General features: G+C 38.4%; 1 protein-coding gene across 6 annotated transcripts in view; it reads right to left on the minus strand.

Annotated features, from left to right (window-relative positions):
• Positions 1–2,338: 2,338 nt before the first annotated feature.
• The window catches only part of NLRP14 (NLR family pyrin domain containing 14), a 43,897-nt gene continuing 26,174 nt past the window's right edge, over positions 2,339–20,061 (minus strand). For 4 of the 6 annotated variants that reach the window (XM_072794229.1, XM_072794228.1, XM_072794225.1 and 1 more), the window contains 6 exons: positions 16,162–16,332; positions 15,390–15,560; positions 13,842–14,012; positions 10,894–11,064; positions 5,416–5,586; positions 3,942–4,284 (listed from right to left, as the gene is read on the minus strand). In XM_072794229.1, the coding sequence (XP_072650330.1) occupies positions 4,152–4,284; positions 5,416–5,586; positions 10,894–11,064; positions 13,842–14,012; positions 15,390–15,560; positions 16,162–16,332 (988 nt within the window). In that variant the 3' untranslated portion in view covers positions 3,942–4,151. Of the gene's footprint in view, positions 2,699–3,941; positions 4,285–5,415; positions 5,603–10,893; positions 11,065–13,841; positions 14,013–15,389; positions 15,561–16,161; positions 16,333–20,061 lie in introns of those variants that run through there. The other 2 variants (XM_072794227.1, XR_012015609.1) reach the window with 2 other exon arrangements.

The raw sequence follows: 20,061 nt of genomic DNA on the forward strand, positions 1-20,061 counted from the left end.
AAAGGTGGTTAAAGATTTTGATAGAGAATACGAGTGGGGGGAGGGGCCCGGGGACAGGCAGACTCCCAGGACCCAGAGATCATGACTGGAGCCAAAGTCAGAAGCCCAACAGACTAAGCCACCCAGGCACCCTGGACATTAACCATTTTTAATGGTTGAAATGTTATTCCAACTTTTTAAAGAACACCACTTCTGATGGATATATAAACGTTTGTTCCTTAAATGCTTTTTAAAGCATTAGCTCACTAGTTCCCTGCTAATGCACTGATAAGTCTTTGATGAATCTTTGACTCATTCTGCATTTATATAAGAGCCATGATTTTAAATCCTTAAAAATTATGTTTTACTACATCCCTGGATCCATTCTGCACCAATTAGAGTCTCTGAAAGACACTTTAAACCAAAGCAGTATAATAAAAGACATCTTTTCTCCTTGGCTAAGCTGACAAAAGGCAAGTTCAAATCTGCCTGTGACATAATTCTATCATATTTAGTAGACAACCATGGCCTCAAAATATCTAAAGCAAAAATTTAAATACAGGAAAAAAATAATTCCATATTAGATTTAAAGCAAATATTCTCAATTGATAGGTTAAACAGCAAAAATTAGTATAGGAAGGTTTGAACTACATAATTAAAAAGCTTAATTTAATGGATGTATATGTGTCTATATATGTGTGCAGGGACTCAGTTATGGGAAAGTTTACATTCTTTTCAAGCACACCTAGAAAACTGGTTATATGGTAGGTCATAAAGTGTTTTAACCGATTTCAAAAAATATTTTCCAACAGAACACATTATCTGATAATTAGGTTAAAAATAACAAAAAGATAACTTTAAAAACTCTTACGTCTGGAAATTATGAACACTTCTATTTGACATATGAGCCACAGGAAAAAAAAAATCCCAGTGTAAGACAATGTTAGGACATGAATACTACTCCATATTCAAGCTTGGGAATTCAGCTAAAGTAGAAACTGAGGGGAATTTATAGCCTTAATGCTTGTAATAAAGAGGCTAGAAATCAGTAAGAATCTAACTTAAGACGTTAGCATACTAACAGAACAAATTCAAATGTAATGAATAAGAATTTACAAAATAGGGATCCCTGGGTTGCGCAGCGGTTTGGCACCTGCCTTTGGCCCCGGGCGCGATCCTGGAGACCTGGGATCAAATCCCATGTCGGGCTCCTGGTGCATGGAGCCTGCTTCTCCCTCTGCCTGTGTCTCTGCCTCTCTCTCTCTCTGTGACTATCATAAATAAGTAAAAATTAAAAAAAAAAAAGAATTTACAAAATAAATTTTTCAAAAATGTAAAGAATAAAAAAAAAAAAAAACCAACAAAGCTAAAGTTGTTTTGATCACCCTATTTATTCTTTGACTCTTTTTTTCACTCCTTAACTACAGTATTTGAAATTGCAAACCCTTCTGTCTTCAGGGCTGGATTTAGGATGAGGGGAGTAATTTGGGTGATGCACAAAACTTAAGGAGATATGGAGAAACTCAGTAATCAAGATAAACATTTTAGTGGAATACTTTGTAAATCAAAATTCACCCAAAACATCCATGATAACTGAACACCAAAGATTTAAAGACAGCGTCTGACTCTGCCCTGGCACAAGATCCACCCCAGCAGCCTCCACAGTCCTCCAGTAAGTACTTCACTCCCCTCACCCTAGAAACACCCTGGAAACCAGGTGTGTTTCCAAAATTTAAATGACTAGAAATGCTTCTAGTATACAGTTATAGTGCAGGGTAAGAATTCCTTATGTTATGAAAGTACCTGACCAAAAAACAAGACTGAATTTTATTAAATGCCTTATCAACATTTACTGAAGTGATCATTTGGTCTTTCTACATCAATCTATATCCTAAATTATAACATGCCTCCTAATATTTGTCCTCTCGTATTTCGGATGCAAATCATAATATTCATGGTATATATATTTTTTTAAGATTTTATTTTTAAGTGATCTCTATACCCAATGTGGGGCTCAAATTCAAAACTCTGAGCTCAGTGGGATCCCTGGGTGGCGCAGCGGTTTAGCGCCTGCCTTTGGCCCAGGACGCGATCCTGGAGACCCGGGATCGAATCCCACATCAGGCTCCCGGTGCATGGAGCCTGCTTCTCCCTCTGCCTGTGTCTCTGCCTCTCTCTCTCTCTCTCTCTCTCTGTGACTATCATAAATAAATAAAAATTAAAAAAAAATACAAAAAAAAAAAAAAACAAAACTCTGAGCTCAGGAGGTACATGACTGAGCCACCCCAGGCACTCCTAATTCATGGTATATTTAAATTAAATTTTGGAAATTTCAAATATTTATATTTAGTCTTCATGTATATATTTATAAGTAACATCCAACTGTGAATTTCCTTATAGTGCTTTTTGAGATTTTACTATTAAAGTTTTGTAGTTTTATAAAAGAAAATGGTAAAGTTACCTTCCTCAGTGATGCTCTGAAATGGCTTAAAAAACGTAAGAATTTTCTCTTACCTGAAAGTTTGGTAGAAAGTACCTTGATAAGCATTTATTAACTCCTTTGTGGAGTTTTACTTGGGCATCTTGGAAATTTTATTGTCTATGAAGGATAAGATGTTCACTGCAGCCCAAAACTGCCATGTGAAGGGAATACCACTTCCTTGCTGCATACTTTCTTTTGTTATAACAACCCAAGGCTAGTCTTCTTTAGCCAGCATGACTGTCAAAACTGAGAACCCCATTAGTGACTCTCTCTAGGCATCATCTGTATAGATATTAGCTCCAATAACATTATCTGTGAATTTTCCCATGACTGCCACCTGCGCCTCCTTCTAACTGCTATGGTCAACTCTTTACCTCCAGCTCTGCCACATTGACACAGGGGTGATTATACCATCTATGAGACTTATCTCTTACAGACAAGGAGGGAAAAAAAAATTGAGTCTTTGGTAGACTAAGGAAGACCACAACTTCATTGACACTATGCCCATCAAGAAGTGACTGCCCTCAAATCTGGGCTGGCTGCCCTGGACTGTTCCTGACCAATAGCATAAGATAGAAGTGACTTTGTGCCAGTCTGGGGCCTAACTTTCAAGGAATGGGCAGCTTCCACTTGGACCCTTTAAGTCCTAAACCCCCATAAGATAATTACCTTCCCTGCTGGAGAAACCATGTGGAAAGTCCCTAAGACTAGAGGGAAGAGATATCCAGCCAAACCCAACCTTCCAGCCATCTTTGCTAAGGTACCAGGCATGTGAGTGAAGTCACCCTGGACCCTCCAGAGCAACCTGGCTGCGAGCTGAGTATCACTGAAGGACCCCAAGTAATGTGTGGAGTGTAAGAAATGCTTAGCTGAGCCCCTCTGAATTCTAATCTACCAAGTAATGAGATAGAACAAAGCAGTAACTGCTTTAAGTCACTAAATTTTGGAATGGTTTTTCACATATTAATAAATAATTAAAAGTCTTTCACAGAAAAGGTTACTGAATCAGGTTTCTGTCAAAGCACATGACTTTAGCTCTAAACCCAATAATCCTATATCCACTTATATCTTTGCAACAGGCTACGGAAAATGTTCACTGAGGAAGTGGACTCCCACTTCAATTGAGACTGGCAATTCTCAAATCATAACATGCCTAAAAACTGCCTGGAAAATTATTTAAAATGCCAGTTCCTAAGGTTTTCATCCAGTTATTCTGATTCAGTAAGTCTGATACAGGGCTCAATAATCTGCATTTTAAGAAACACCCGAAGTATTTAGACACCAGTGGTCCCAGGAGCACACAAAGAAAAGCAGTCAGTAAAATATCCCAGATCTGGTGAGGCTGTGAAGTAAGCCAACTATGGGAGGGAGAGAAAGGAAAACAGACTTATGTCATCTGCCCTGGCCCCGTCCTCTGGTGTCATTTCTAGGATTCTCACATCTGAATTCTAAAGCTCTGTATCCAATTAAAAACATGTCATACCTTTCACAGAGCTTTATGCTTTTCATTTTATTTTATAGCCTTTCAACTCCCATGTGAAGTATAACAGATATGTTACAGAGAAGTGACTCATCTACATCTAACAGACCTTAAACAGTCTGGGCATAAAGCACCTAAAGCTAAGAGGCCCAAGCCTAGTCACTCTGAGGCCTTCATTTTACTTTTAAAAAGAACATCAGGTTCTTCAAATCAGGGACACCGCCACCAGGAACCATCTTCATCATCATCTTTATAATCGCGCTTAATGATGAGGTGTGGATTGCTAATTCGCACAGCTTCCAGCAGCTTCTGAGCTTCCTCATCAAATGCTTCTTTGCACACCCTGAGAAAACAAGGGAACACCTCTTCTCGCACTCAGATTTGTTTCTCTGAGAAAGACTGCAGTAGACCCAAATGAACATGGCTGGGAGTGGGGCAAGGAAAGTGTGAGGGATACACAGGAGAGGGAAGGCAGGAGGTGAAGGAAAATAGAGAGTAGAAATAGAAATAGACTAAAATTTAAGAGGATCCTCCAGGAGGCTTTTGCTTCTCAAACAAAACAGTACTACTGATAGCAACAGCTAACACATAACACTATTATGTGTTATATGCTAGGCACGGTTCTAACTACAGGTACCCTTGGCTGTTCAAAGATCATACCTATACCACTTCACCCTTATGAGAGACCTACATTAGCAACTGTTTTTGATAACCAAAGGAAGTCTAAAGATTTTTACTTTTCTCTCTCTCTCTCAATCTCTCTCTCTCTCTCTCTCTCTCTCTCTCTCTCTCTCTCTCACACACACACACACACACACACACACAGACAGGTAAAAAGCGAAAATAGCATTTGGATCTAGCAAGCCCCTTCTCTGGGACCTACACTGCCTCTCAGCACCATGCTGGCATAGCTTTAAACTGTCAGGCATCTGTGCTTTATATCAATTTATTTTGTGCATGTGTCCTAAGGTATCAGAAAAGCCTGAAAGAGGTTATTGTTTAGGTCTAGGAATGCTAAAAAAAATTTCCCATATAAAATTAATTGTAATTGCTTCTCTGCTTTACATCATTTTGGCTTATGAAAGTTTTCATAGAAACACTCTACCTTCAGAATAGGCACCCCCCCCTTCCGAGTCAGCTGATCAATCCTCATAATAACACATGGGCAGATATCATTTCACCCATTTGTAGATAAGGAAACCAGAACACAGAGATTGGAGACTAGTGCAAGTTCAAATGTCTAGTAAGTTCCAGCTAGCTTTCAAACTCAGGTAGTCTTGCTTTAGAGTTCTTCGCTGTTACAACTATGCTACACTCTCAAAATTCCATGTCCTATGTGAGAAAAACAAATACGGGCCTCAAAAATATGCAAGGATCCACAATCAGGCTGATCCTTAGGCCTGCAGTAAATAAGTGGTTCCCCAAATCCCCTGTTACAGGAAACTTTCACCTTAAGAAGTTAATGAAGACTTACCCCAGAACTTTCAGTTTACATTCAGGAGACTTCAAGACTTCACATAACTTCATCATTCCTTCATACCCTAAAGTATTCTGTTTCAGGTTTATTTTTATCAGGTTTTGGTTGCTTCTAAGAGTATATGAGAGATCCTGACAGCACAGGGAGGTCAAACCACAGTATTCCAATCTGCAGGGAAGAGAGACTAAAGATAAAAATTTTATCCCAGAGAGCAAGAACGTAAGAGATCTGTGAGCTGGGAGTGTAGGAGGACTCCAAAGCTTAAAATGAAGGGAGCATAATTAGAGTAAATTTGAAGAATGTAAGTCCTTCTCATATTCATTATTACTAGATATTTATAGACTGAATATATCCCTTCCTAAATCAAGAATTCCAAGTTCATAATTATGGTCCAGGGAATAAATAGGAAAACACACTAAGAAAAGCTGAAGCAGTTAGATTTTTGATTATTAAAAGTATAGATGTGTAAGTAGACTTTTGAAATATGGTATTGAGTATTTCAAAAGCAAGGTATAGAATGAGGTCTCTAGCACTGTGCCATTTATGCAAATAGAAATGCATACACCAAAAAACATTATATCTTTTACAATGATACAATTATATGGCATATTTCAAACACAGTAGGCCAGCTGCCTACACAAGGGAAGGAAAATGGTTAAAGGAGATAAATTAACCAATAGTCAATAGAGGACATTTGCATAAACCAATGATACTACTAGTAATTGAAGTATTTTAAACTCAGCCTTCTACACCTGATGACATCCCCAAGCAACTAATCTTATGTTTACCTAGCCATTCAATAATTGAGTGCCTATATAGGTGCTGAGTTTAAAACATTTAAGTTGCTGCCTCCACATGGAACTCACCATTAATGTGATAGACCAACAATTTCACTATTTATGACACGAGGTTAATATCACACAAAATAAACCATAGGGTAAAAAGCACTAGGAGACATAAGAGGTTAAGAATTCATCAGGAAATAATCATTCTAAGTTTGCAGTCACTAATAATGGCTTCACAATATAGAAAATTAAAGATGCCTTGGTGGCTCACTGGTTGAGCGTCTGCCTTTGACTCAGACTGATTCCGGGGTCCTGGGATCAAGTTCTGCATCAGGCTGCCGCAGGAAGCCTGCTTCTCCTTCTGCCTATGTCTCTCTGCCTCTCTGTCTCTCTCATGAATAAATAAAATCTTTAAAAAAATGTATAGATGATCTGAATAACAGAATATTAATTCACTTATATACAATATGGCAATCCATAACTCTTCATATTAAGTGCATCATGGTACACATAGAAGAACTGACTATATACTAGGTCATGAGGCTAATATCAAATTTCAAAGAACTGTAATCATGCTTAGTATGTTCTCAGACCACAATGCAAGAGATTAAATATAAAAATATGACAAGAAACCCCTCATATTTGAAAATTAGGGAATATACTTTAAAATAACCCATAAATTGAAGAAAAAAATCATAAGGGAAGTTAAATATTTTAGACTCAAAAATAACAAATGGTGCATATAATATCAAATATAGGATGGAATTAATGCAATGATTTGAAGAAAAGTCATATGTTTAAGTGTTGGAAAAGGAGGAAATATTTATCCTCCAACTCAAGAATTTAAGAATGGTAAAATAAACTCAATAAAAGCAGAAATAAGATAAAATAATAATTAATGAAATAAAATATATAGAGAAGATCTATGTTGTGTTCTTTGAAAAAGTAAAATGAGAAAAAATTCAAACTGCCAATACCAGGAAAAGACAGGAGACATCACTAGATGTCTAAGTCACTGGAGTTGATCAGAAGTTGAGTAGAGAATAAAATTTTAGACACCTGCCAATAAGTTTTAAAATTCAGATGAAATGGATAAAATCGTAGGAATAATCTTACCAAGAACTACTCTAGAAAACTTACATAAATGTATAATTATTTTTAAAAATGAATCAGAAGTCAAATCTCCACACAAAGGAAATTCTGGATCATATAGCTTTACCAGAAATTTCCACGAAGTTCAAGGATGAAATAATTCCAATATTACACAAACTCCCCTAGAAAAGAGAAGAGGATCACTCCTGAACTCCTTTTTTTGAAAATACGATCATCTGGATACCAAAACTTGAAGGGGACTACACAAGAAATTTATAACCTAATCTCCTTTATAAACCAAGATATTAAAATATTCGTATAACCACAATGACATGTTGAAACACACCTGATTCACTAAAACTTTAAAAATTAAGTCAGACAAAACTGGCAAGAATAGAGAACAAGAACCATCACACACTACCAGGGGCAGATGAAATTAGTACAATCTTTTTTTTGACAAAATCTGATAAATTTGAGGACCTAGTCCCCATGATGTAATAAATCTACTCCTGTTTACCCTTGATGGATATATATGTATGTGCTTCAGAATTCATTATTGAAATATTCATCAGAAGCACTGGTTATAAAATAAAAACACAAAAGTCCCCATATAATAGAAGGGTTACATAGTTTGTGGTATAGTCATTCACTGGAATACTTTACTGCGATAAAAATGACCTAAAAAAACTAACTACATGGGGATGCCTGGGTGGCTCAGCAGTTGAGCGTCTGCCTTTGGCTCGGGGTGTGATCCTGGCGTCCTAGGATCAAATCCTGCATTGGGCTTTCTGCATGGAGCCTGCTTCTCCCTCTGCCTCTGTATCTCTCATGAATAAATAATTTTAAAAACTAACTACATGAAACAACTGGATGCCAAATTCCTAACAATGCACACAAAAAAATCATAACACAAAAGAATATACAGAGTAGGATCCTCTGTACATAAAATGCAGAACCTGGCATAATTTAATATATTGCCTAGGACTATATACACTCATGGTCACTGTACAAATAAATGATGGCCACAAAGATAAAGATAAAGGTTACTTTAGTTTCCTGGGCAAATTCAATTTACTGACCTGTTTTTTTTTTTTAAAACAAAAACAAAAACAAAAACAAAAAACAGGTTTATTTACTTGTTTGTATATATTTTATATTTCCTAGTGAAAATGTTTAAAATAGGACTTGGCAGATTTTTTTTTCTGTGTATAAACATTTCAGTTTTTATTTAAATTCCCAGTTAGTTAACATACAGTGTAATATTTCAGGAATAGAATTTAGTGATTTATCACTTACATACAACACCCATGCTCATTACAAGTGCCATCCTTAATACTCATCACCCATCTAAGCCCATCTACCACCCACCTTCTCCCTCCATTAACTCTCGGTTTGTTCTCTATAGTTAAGGGTCTGTTTTGTATTTGCTTTTCTTGTTTTTGGTTTTGTTTGTTTTTTTGTTTTTTTAACTATCACTATCCAGCAATTGCATTACTAGGTATTTACCCAAAGGACACAAAAATGATTCAAAGGGATACATGCACTTGACGTTTATAGCAGTATTATCAATAATAGCCAAATAATGGAAAAAGCCCTAGTGTCCACTGATTATATATATATTTATATATATATAAATATCTCAATCAATCTCCTTTGCCATTCAGTGGCATTATTCAGCCATCAAAAAGGTGTAATGACATGCATGGAGCTAGAGTGTATTATGCTAAGGGAAATAAGGAAAGAAAAATCATATGATTTCAATCATATGGAATTTAAGAAACAAAAGAGATGAACATAGGAAGATCTTTAAAATATCAGGAGAGAAAAATAAAAATTAGAGAATTTAGGTGACATAAGAAGCAAAAAGGAGGTTGCCACTGCTGAAAATACACTCAGAAATATGTAGTATGGGTTAGAGAAAAAGTGAAAGAAAAGGAGTTTTTAAAAATTTATAAAGACAGACAAGAGATCCAACACAAGCATAATTAAGGACCCTGAAAATCAGATAAGCAGAAATTAAAGTAGGAACCCTACCAAAATAAAGAGCACCATCTATAGACTAAAATAGCACACCATTTCCCCAGAAAAATATTAATAAGGACAATTCTACACGGGAATGATTATTCCTGAAGAGCAATTCTATGGACTTCCAAGACAAAAACAATTTTTAACCAGTAAGGACACTGAAGGGGAAGAATCAGCTGGGCATGATGACCCAAATCAGTGGAACAATACAGACCACACTGGAGTGAGGTTAGAGGTTTGTTAAATGTGGAAGTATGGGCCACTGAGTATCTCTTTATTGGAGATGGGACTGCTTTGGGCCAATTTTTTGCTCCCTTTATTGCCAATGATACCAAGATCAGCAGGTCCTGCTCCCTCTCATGAGTTGTAATGGATAACAAGGCTAACTTATTAGGTTATAAGCAGGATAAAATTACATTTCAGATCCAATAGTTACAATATATATTTTTATCACAACAATAAACAGTTGATGCATACATAGATAAAACAGCACTTTCTTGAAAGAGTCTGGGAGACAAAATATTTGTGTTTCTCACATACAGAACAAAATTCTTGACCCAGAGGTCAATAATTCATGCAATACAAGTAAAAATGTACTAGCCAATATCATTTCAAGATTTTAAAAAAATAAATATACGATTGAACATAAAAAGTACTCAAAACAGAAGATAAGATTTTATTAGACCACAGGCTTCTTAAGAGCATAGATAGTAGGATGCCTAGGTGGCTCAGTCGGTTAAGGGTCCAATTCTTCATTTTACCTCAGGTCATGATCTCAGGGTCAGGAGATCAAGCCCTACATTGGGCTCCATGCTCAGTGTGCAGAGTTTGCTTGGGATCCTCTCCCTCACCTCTCCCTCCACCGCTCCCCCTACTCACACTCTCCCTCTCCTCTCTGCCTCTACCTCTCTTTAGAATAGAGATGTTAAAGATTTTAAAAGATTCAAAAATAAATCTTTTTAAAAAAGAGCGTAGATAGCATTTTTCCAGATAGAAGACAATTGGCAAAATATTCAGTTTATTTATTTATTTATTTATTTTTTTTTTTGAGAGAGAGAGAGTACACCTGTGCAGGTGAGCTCACACAAGCCAGGGGAGGGGAGGGGAGAGAACAGTAGAAGGAGAAGAAAAATCTTAAGCACCCAGTGTGAAGTCCAATGCAGGGCTCAATCTCCTGACCCTGAGATCATGACCTGAGCTGAAATTAAGAGTTGGGCACTTAACCAACTGAGCCACCCAGGTGTTCCAAAAATCTTCAATTTAATAAGAGAAGTTCATTCAAAGACCGATGGAATATCTGAAAGATGACAGAACATGGAAGAGCTTAAAGCTAGTACCATTTACTTAATATAGACTCTAGCCAAGGCACTAAGGAGGACACTAAGAAACATGAAATACAGCTTCAATACTAATGCTTAATACACACTGATCCATATATTTGAAATTCAGATTCTCATTTCTGAGAGTAACTTACCTTCTATTCCATTTTTCATCCTCTTTTGTCTACTAAATTTCTTCTAGCCACACTAGCCACCAAATATGTAGCATTTTCTTGATGTAAAACTGAACTCACCCAAGCCTCTGAATATTGCAGTTTGGATGTCTCAAAGCCTCACACAGAATTTTTACTCCATCATCCCGCAGGTCATTGTGCCCAAGGTCCAGGTTCTGTAGGTGTGAGTTGTTCAGAATAGCAGAAGCCAGATCCAGACAACACATACTAGTAAGAACACAGCCCATCAATCTGCAAGAAATACAGAAGAAGTGAGACATTTGGTTGTGAAGCTTAATTAGTTATTCCTAGGAGAGAGGCCCAGGTATCTGAGCCTTTTCCGTGACCCCTTTTCTATCCACAATCCAGGATGCACATAGGAATGTCTAACATTATCAGCAGAAACAAATGGGATTTCTTAATGAGAAGAAAAAGCAGTGAATAAAGCTTCTTTCTCCCAAAAACACGTTATCTACCAAGCTTCCCAAATCAGAGGTATAAATACTTTTTCCTATCAAAACTAAAAAAAGAGGGGGGGGATAGAAGTTTACCCAAGGAACCCACAGATCTCTGTGCTTTCAGTTTCTAATATATTTTTGAAATAAAAACACTTCCCAGGAATCTATCTTAAAATGTTGTTTACTAGGATGGCTGGGGGCAGGGGGGGGAGCTCAGTGGTTGAGTGTCTACCTTTGGGTCAGGTCATGATCCCAGGGTCCTGGGATCGAGTCCCACATCGGGCTCCCCGCAGGGAGCCTGCTTCTCCCTCTGCCTGTGTGTGTGTCTCTCTCCCATGAATAAATAAAATCTTTTTTAAGAAAGCATTTTTTCCAAGCAGCAGCAGACTGCATATATGAATATATTTCTTTCAGTCTCCAGTAGGGGCAGTCAAGAGCATTTACAATCTGGCTTCCAGCATTCTCTTTCCATATTTCATCCCCATCCTAGTCGCCAACCATACACATCCATTTTTCCCCCCAAACCTACCACCTCTATCTTCATGTCTCTTCTCTCTTCCTACCTTCTGCCAAGGATATCTGCACCCAACAAAATCCTCCTCATCTTTCAAGGCTAAGGTAACTCAGTCCCCTCTGTTCCACTACTTGCTTCTTGGGACTTTTGTCCTATCTTTATAATACATGGAATATGTTCTAACTGGCTTTGTATTTATTTCCCTGACCTCAGCATTTTGTGAGATACTGGAGGGCAAGAGCATCACGTTAGTAACAGCTTTTAATGCCCTCAGAATGTAGCTTATATTTGTTGTCAACTTTGGTTAAAAGAATTGGCATGGGCTGCATAGAGGCTGTGAAGGTAGCTAAGAAACCAAAAGATTTGTCTATGTGTTTACAGCAGTGGTGAGGAGACAAAGTGCACTAACCAAACATCTTGCATGTATAGGTCACTTAGAAATTGTGGCTGACATAAAGGTATTGGATTTAACAATAATTTCCATGAAGTAAAACTTTGTCTTCCAGTTGAAACTTCAGAGAATCACATCATACACGTTTTCCTGAAGAAAGTACAGGTATTTACGGGACTCACAGGTTGAATCGCCTTATTGTTTACCAATGTGACAATCAACTATTAAACTCTTGTGGCAATTTGGCTATCCTGAGTCAGTCCAGTCAAGCCAAACACCTCTGGATATACCAACAATCTAGAGTTTATAGTTCTAAAATGCTAGAGTTTGACTTAATGACTTATCCAGGTGACTAGTCCCATGGGAGGCCCTGGTGGGAAAGGGAGCTAAGACCACTAAGTAACACCACTATGTTGCTTCACTCTAGCCACAACATTTACATATTGAAATATTAAACACTAAATATAGTGCATCTGTTAAAATAGCCAATAAGATAACTGTATATAAGTATTCAAACATTTCTGAAATACCATCATATGAAAAGGAAGCCTGAAAGTCCTATCTATGCAGGACTCACAATTACATATACACGCAGCATGCATGTGTGTGTAGACCCACTCACAAAATGGGAGGATATAATAAGAACAGCTATTGTTTAATAATGACTGGCTTGGGGATCCCTGGGTGGCGCAGTGGTTTAGCGCCTGCCTTTGGCCCAGGGCGCGATCCTGGAGACCCGGGATCGAGTCCCACATCGGGCTCCCGGTGCATGGAGCCTGCTTCTCCTTCTGCCTGTGTCTCTGCCTCTCTCTCTCTCTCTCTCTCTCTCTGTGTGTGTGACTATCATAAATAAATAAAAATTAAAAAAAAAATGACTGGCTTGTTGGATATTTTTAAAAATTCCCTTCCTAGTGGGTGCCTGGGTGGGCTCAGTCCATTAAGCATCAGACTCTTGATTTCAGCCCAGGTCACAATCTCAGGGTCATGAGATCAAGCCCAAGAGTATGGCTCCCAGTAGGGTATGGAGTCTGCCTGAGATTCTCTCTCTCCTCCTCTGCTACCTTGCTTGCACATGCACTCTCTAAAAGAAAAAAAAGAATTGTCTTCCTAGTTTTTTTAGAAGTTGACCTATTTATAAACCTGAACTGAGGGGCACCTGGGGTAGCGGCTCAGTGGTTGAGTGTCTGCCTTTGGCTCAGGACAAAGGGGTCATGATCCCGGGTTCCTGAGATGGAGTCTCACATCAGGCTCTTTCACAGGGATCCTGCTTCTCCCTCTGCCTGTCTTTCATATGAATAAATAATCTTAAAAAAAAAAAAAAAAAGCTTAACTGAAAAGAAAAGTAAAGCATAATTTCTGCCTCATGGATATAAGGCAGAGGACACACAATAAACTCATTGGGGCACAACCAAAAAATAAAATAAAATGGCTGATGTTCAGCCTGTTGTCTCTCTGGTCCTCCTTACCTGAGGGAGGTTGACTTTAATTACTGTAGTAACTGTTTAAGAAAAATCTGATGAACATATTTCCCGAACTTGTCTCAGGAAGGAGGAGAGGCAATCAGCTGTTTATTCTTTCTCTGACAGATACACAGCTCATCCCTTTCCTCATCTCCCCTGACCTCACAGTAGTGAAAGTACATAAAGGAAGGTCACAGAAAACCTACTCCAAGTCCTGAAGGTTACAGCTTGGATGCCGAAAGGCATCACACAGAAGCTTTATTCCATCATCTTGTATCCAGTTTGACCCCAGATCCAGATGTATCAGGCTCTTGTTGCACAGGAGAGCAGACGAGAGATGTTCACTGCTAAGTGAAGTGAAGTGGCAACGCCTTAGCCTATAGGAAGGACAATGTAAGCAAAGATGGAATCACTGCTTTACTGGCCAGAGATTTTTATCTTTGAAAAGGTTTCATGCTCTGGTCCCTTATTTGCCAGCACTATCTCAAATATTCTCTTCCCTCATTACCTCTTTGTCTGTATCCCTTGGGATACTTAGGTTTGTACCAAATTGCACAAACTGGATCCATGTTCTCAGAATTTTTCTTACTATAAGTGAAATGTTAACTTCTTCACACTGTACAGGAGTAATCATAATAAGTACTTTTTGTACATAATAGAAGTAGCATTTCCAGTCAGTAGGGAAAAGATTATACCATAAATAATTTGGGAAGGCAGACCTGACATATGGGGGAAATAAGTTTAAGCTTTATTAGAGTAAATTAGGAATAATTTAACATTTAAATTTAAAAAGTAAACCATAAGGAATAGGACATTAGTCTTTTTTTTTAAGAAATATATTTCCAATTATGACAAAACTTCCAGAAGAAGTCATAAGGAGAAAGATAATTTGACTTCACAAAAATTTTGAACTTCTATATTCTAAAAAGGACTGTAAGCTAGGAATACAGCAACATGCTAGGTAAACTATTTGCAATATATAAAAAAATAATGTTTATAATGTATATGTGCTATTAATAATCATCATATATAACATATATAACAGAAAACATCCAGAGGAAAATTGGGCCTACAAAGAGGCAATGCTTAGAATACTAAAGGCCAAAAATATTTGAGAAGATGTTCAATAAATTATTTTTAGTTATTTTCAATTATCCAAATAATATTGATGGAAAAAATAGATATCCAGTGAGGATATTAAAATGCAGGCCCCAGACTGCCGAGGAAATATGAACAATCTCTGAAGAAATTTAAGCATATATGACAAAATAAAAATTTTGCCTCTAATTCCACATCTAAAATTGTCTAAGAGCAATGAAGAGAATAATCACACTGTGATATAGCCATACTATGGGATGCTACATTTCTGTTTAATGGTGTTAATATAGATCTGTTCTAAGCCCAGAAATGGAGCGGGACAGGCAGACTTTAGTCCTGAATCCATCATTTTCTTGTATAAGGCAAGCAACATAATCTTTCTCAGCCTCACATTTCCTACCTGTCCAATGAGGCACTTAGAACCCGGATGGCCAATCTGATACCAACAGGTGCTTTTCTACAGATTAAACAAATTTAGCACAGGGCCCAGCATAGAGTAAAGATACAATATGTGGTAGTTATTAACAGCATCATCCTTGTCATTTTCATTATGGATAACAAAGGAAAAAGGGACAGGATACGTTCATATTTTCCTTTTTAAAATATATTTCAAAATGTAATATACATCAGAAGGATGAAAACTAGTACAGTCTTACACAAGGCTCCGGAGTTTGCACTGTGGATGTTTCAAAGCATCATTCACAAGCTTTACTCCATCATCTCCCAAGATGTTATCTGCCAAGCACAAATGTGTCAGTCTTTTGTTGCTGATGAGAGCCAAGGAAAGATCCTCACAACCAGCTACCGTGAGGCCACAGCTTTCCAGGCTGAAAGAGAAACACAGGAAGGAATTATTCAAATACCAAAGCTCCTGTTTCTCTTCTCCTTTGCAGGGACTCTAGGCTGTAACTTATAGCCCCTACACCTCTGCTATAGAATCAACCTTTTCAATCTACTAAAATTACAAATGCCACTGCAGCTATATACAGTGGAGGGGAAAAGGGGGAAAATAATAAAAATAAGCAGTCATGAAGAAAAGCAGCATTTAAAAGTCAAACTAGGGACACCTCAGTGGCTCAGTGGTTGAGTGTCTGCTTTTGGCTCAGGTCATGATCCCACGTCCTGGGATTGAATCCTGCATCAGGCTTCCCACAGGGAGCCTGCTCCCTTCCTCTGCCTCTGTCTCTCATGAAAAAAAAATAAATAAATAAAACAAATTTAAAAAATAAATAAGTAAATCTAAAATAAGAAAATAAACAAATAAATATCAAAAAAGGAAGGAAAGGAGGCCTTTACATAGAGTTCACCCAGGCTTGACAGATGAGCCAAGTGGTGTCAAGGCCCAAGCAGTTTGCCCTTTCAGCTCTTCACTAAGCCACACAAGACTGCACAAAAGGATTCCAGGGAAAACAAATGAGCAAGACTTACGATAGTCTCTCTAGGTGACACTTGGGATGTCCTAAGGCCTCGCACAAGAGCTTGACTCCATCATCCAATAGGTGATTGGTGGACAGATTCAGAAATCTCAGGCTCTGACTTCTGATGAGAGCCTTGGAAATATTTAGACAGCAAAGTGTAGTTAGGTCGCAGGATTCCAAGCTGGAAAACAGCATAAAAGAACAGAAATGACCCTACTCAGAGAAGAGCTATGACAACCACTCACCCAGCCTGAGGGTATAGTCTCCCAGGCTTTGTGACCAGTTCTGAAGACCAGCTTCCTTACATGGAGTGAGTTCCTTAATCAGCACAAGGCTCTAACAGCAGATTAGAAAAGGGAGGAATAGGAAGCTTGTTTCTTCCATCTCCACCTCTCCAATTCCTTATGGAAATTAGGTATGAATGTACTAAAAATATTCTTTAAAGATTATTTGAGAGAGAATGTGAGAGCATGTGTGGGCGACAGAGAAAGAGACTCCTCAACCAGACTCCCTGCTGAGCACAGAGCCTGATAGGAGGCTCCATCCCACAACCCTCAGATCATGACCTGAGCAGAAATCAAGAGTCAGATGCTTAACTGACTGAGCCACCCAGCTGTCCCCTAGGGTTTTTTTTTTTTAATATTTTATTTATTCATGAGACAGAGACAGAGAGAGAGGCAGAGACACAGGCAGAGGGAGCAGCAGGATCCATGCAGGGACCCTGATGCCGGGACTCGATCCTGGTATTCCAGGATCACGTCCTTAGCCGAAGGCAAAGGCTCAACCACTGAGCCACCCGTGTCCCCCCTAAAGATATTTTTAAATGATAATCTTTTTTTAAGCCAGGAAGAATTTCCTCCAACTACAACCTGGAAGAAGGTGGACTAAGATACTGTGTACACCCTGACTTCTGAAACAAAGGGGCAGGACGTCGGGAACAAAAGGTGTGATTCCCACTGTTAAGAGCTCACCTATTCATAGGAGTCAATTCATGTTTTCTGAGGAACCTAGTCCTTAAGAGTAAAAATAAGTGAGTCAGAAACTAAATAATTTCTAAAAATAAAGAAGGGAAGCAGAAGAATGGAAGAAGTGCCGGTAGAGCCCACATTTTTAGAGGCTCCTATTTATGCTCAGAGGAGCCTGGGCCTGATACCAGCTCCAAGAGAAGGCAGGTGACAACAGGTTCCAAAAACTTGGAGTTGCTCTAATTCCTTCTTTGAACCAAGCACGTATCAACTCCATTCCTCAGGAATTGGTTCTCTTCATCAAAATAAGGGTGTCCATAGGTAGGAAAGAGCTGCTCCCTCCTCAATCCAGAACTAGACTTCAACATATGACTAAGGACACAGCCTAAGGCTGAAAACTTCAACTTGCCCTGAAAAGGTGTCACGGACTGAATTGACTTCAACATACAAATTTCGGGGAACACCAAACTCTCAAGTGACCGTATGTGGAGACAGGCCTTAGGGAGATAATTAAGGTTACATGAGGTCATAAGAGGGACCCTGATGCAACAGGCCTGGTGCCCTTAGGAGAGGGGCACCAAGAACATGCACGCACACACATGCAAAAGGCACATGAAGACACCACAAGAAGGGGGCTACCTACAAGCCAATGGGAGACACCTCACCAGAAATGCACCCTGATCTTGAACTTTCAGGCTCCAAAGCTTTGAGAAATAGATTTCTGTTTTAAGGGGGTACTTGGTTACAGCAGCCTAAAGAGAGTGATACAAAAGGGAAGTCTGTCAGCAGCCAAGCAGGCAGAGAAACAAGAGAAACGCTGGGTTTGGATGGAGCCCTTCTAGACGGATAAAAGATTCCAATGTGGAGAAAATATTAAAGCTTAACTAAGGGAGAGAAGATAAGTACACATATGAAAAAGAGAAAACAGAAACAGAAGAAAATGTTTAGAATGGCTTGTTTTAGGTTTTAAATGTATAGGAAGATGCAAATTCTCTGAAGAATACATCCTAAGTGGAGATCAGGCTGAGAAAAGGAAGGTTTAAGATTTAAAAAGAAAAAAAAAATTGCAATGGTTTAAAGACAAGGGAAACCTGAAATCCATATTTCAGACAATAAAAAACAAAATCAGTGAAAATAGGGGCACCTGAGAGGCTCAGTGGTTGTTCCTCTGCCTTTGGCTCAGGTCATGATCCCAGGGTTCTGGGATCCAGACCTGCATCAGGCTCCCTGCAGGGAGTCTGCTTCTTCCTCTGCCTGTGTCTCTGCCTCTCTGTCTCTCTCATGAATATTAAAAAAAAAAAAAATCCATGAAAATAAATTTGATATACCTCAAGAAGGGGAAAACAAGATTAATATGACCAAAAGTAACAGTTATATAGGAAAAGAGCTACAACCAGTGACTAATAGACACTCTTGAAAAACAGAGCAAGAGAACTAAAACCTTTGCTAGGCCTTGGGAAAACAACTCATAAGTACTCATCAGTCTAATTTTGATCGTTTGTTTGAATACTGTGTCACTCTTATTTCAAATTGATATTTAATTTCTAAATGTTACAAATAGGGAACAGATTTTGTCAATCAGATCACCAGTACTCCCCTCTCACATATATAAGGAAGTTTTAAAAACATAACTTTCCCTAGAGTTTGAAGATCTTATCTCCATTATATTAATATATAACCTGAATCACCAGTGATTCAATCAAAAGCTGAGCTGAGGATGCAGATTCCAAACGGCCCCCTGCATATGGGCCAGCAAACAGAGGAGACATGTTAACTTACATTTGGGTCCTGCTGCAGCGATGACCCAATTATCTCTTAATAGTGCCCCTATGGTGAGGCCCAGGGCTGACAATTTCCAGACAAATTATAATTTTTAAAATTAAAGCAAGCAGTTATAATTTTGTTCTCATTGATTTCGGTCTGTTTCTCTAACCAGCTGTCCATGGGTACAGGTCCACCAGGTGGTCCTAGATACAGTGCATTCAGAAGAAGAAATCCATGTTTCAAGGATAAAGGTCTCCTGATGTTGGAGACATAGTTGGGGTAGGATTCTATCTGATGCAAGATGCCAGATTTTTCACTGAAGTAAGCTCTCCTGTGCTGCTAGCAGCTCAGGATCAGTACACTGCCATTCCAGAGGCATCGCCGGAGAGGCCAGTCTTCCCTTAGCTAAGATGGTCTGCTCCCTCCAGGCCCTCAGAACAACTGTGTGAATGTTTTCTCAAAACTGCTGCATCATTTCCAGGATGCCCAAGACTTTTGTAATTCTTTTGTTATTTGAGTACAAGATTATTATTATTTTTGATAGGCATTAGAAATTGCAAGAAGGCAGGAGAGTTGTTTCTAAAAAAATATGGTAATAGAAATTGTTCCCTGCAAGAAGGAAAGCCTTTGGATGAACAGGATAGGCTTCATGACCCATTATAAATCAAGGTAAAACATAAGGTAAATTAATTTGTTCTGTAATTTGAGACTGGGGCAGCCCAGGTGGCGCAGCGGTTTAGCGCCGCCTGCAGCCCAGGGCATGATCCTGGAGACCCGGGATCGAGTCCCACGTCAAGCTCTCTGCATGGAGCCTGCTTCTCCCTCTGCCTGTGTCTCTGTCTCCCTCTCTGCATCTCTATGAATAAATAAATTTAAAAACTTAAATAAAATGTAATTTGAGACTTACAAGAGGTCGTTGGGATTTATGTCTGAATTTACCATAATGAGAAATAAGAATGCAAACAGTTTTCAGATCATACACAGCTTTGTATTTTTAATAAAAGAATCTAAAAGAAAGAATTTCCTATATCTCTTTTAGTTCCCTTCTAGGTCACATAATTATTACTTATATTAATATTTAAAAGCATGCAAATATAAATTGGGATATATAATTAAAATGAGTTAATATCTAATACCATAAATGACCAACATCTTTGTAAGTTGTAATCTTGTAAGTCATA

The sequence above is a fragment of the Canis lupus genome, chromosome 23 (assembly GCF_048164855.1).
Source record: "Canis lupus baileyi chromosome 23, mCanLup2.hap1, whole genome shotgun sequence".
Taxonomy (NCBI): Eukaryota; Metazoa; Chordata; class Mammalia; order Carnivora; family Canidae; genus Canis; species Canis lupus.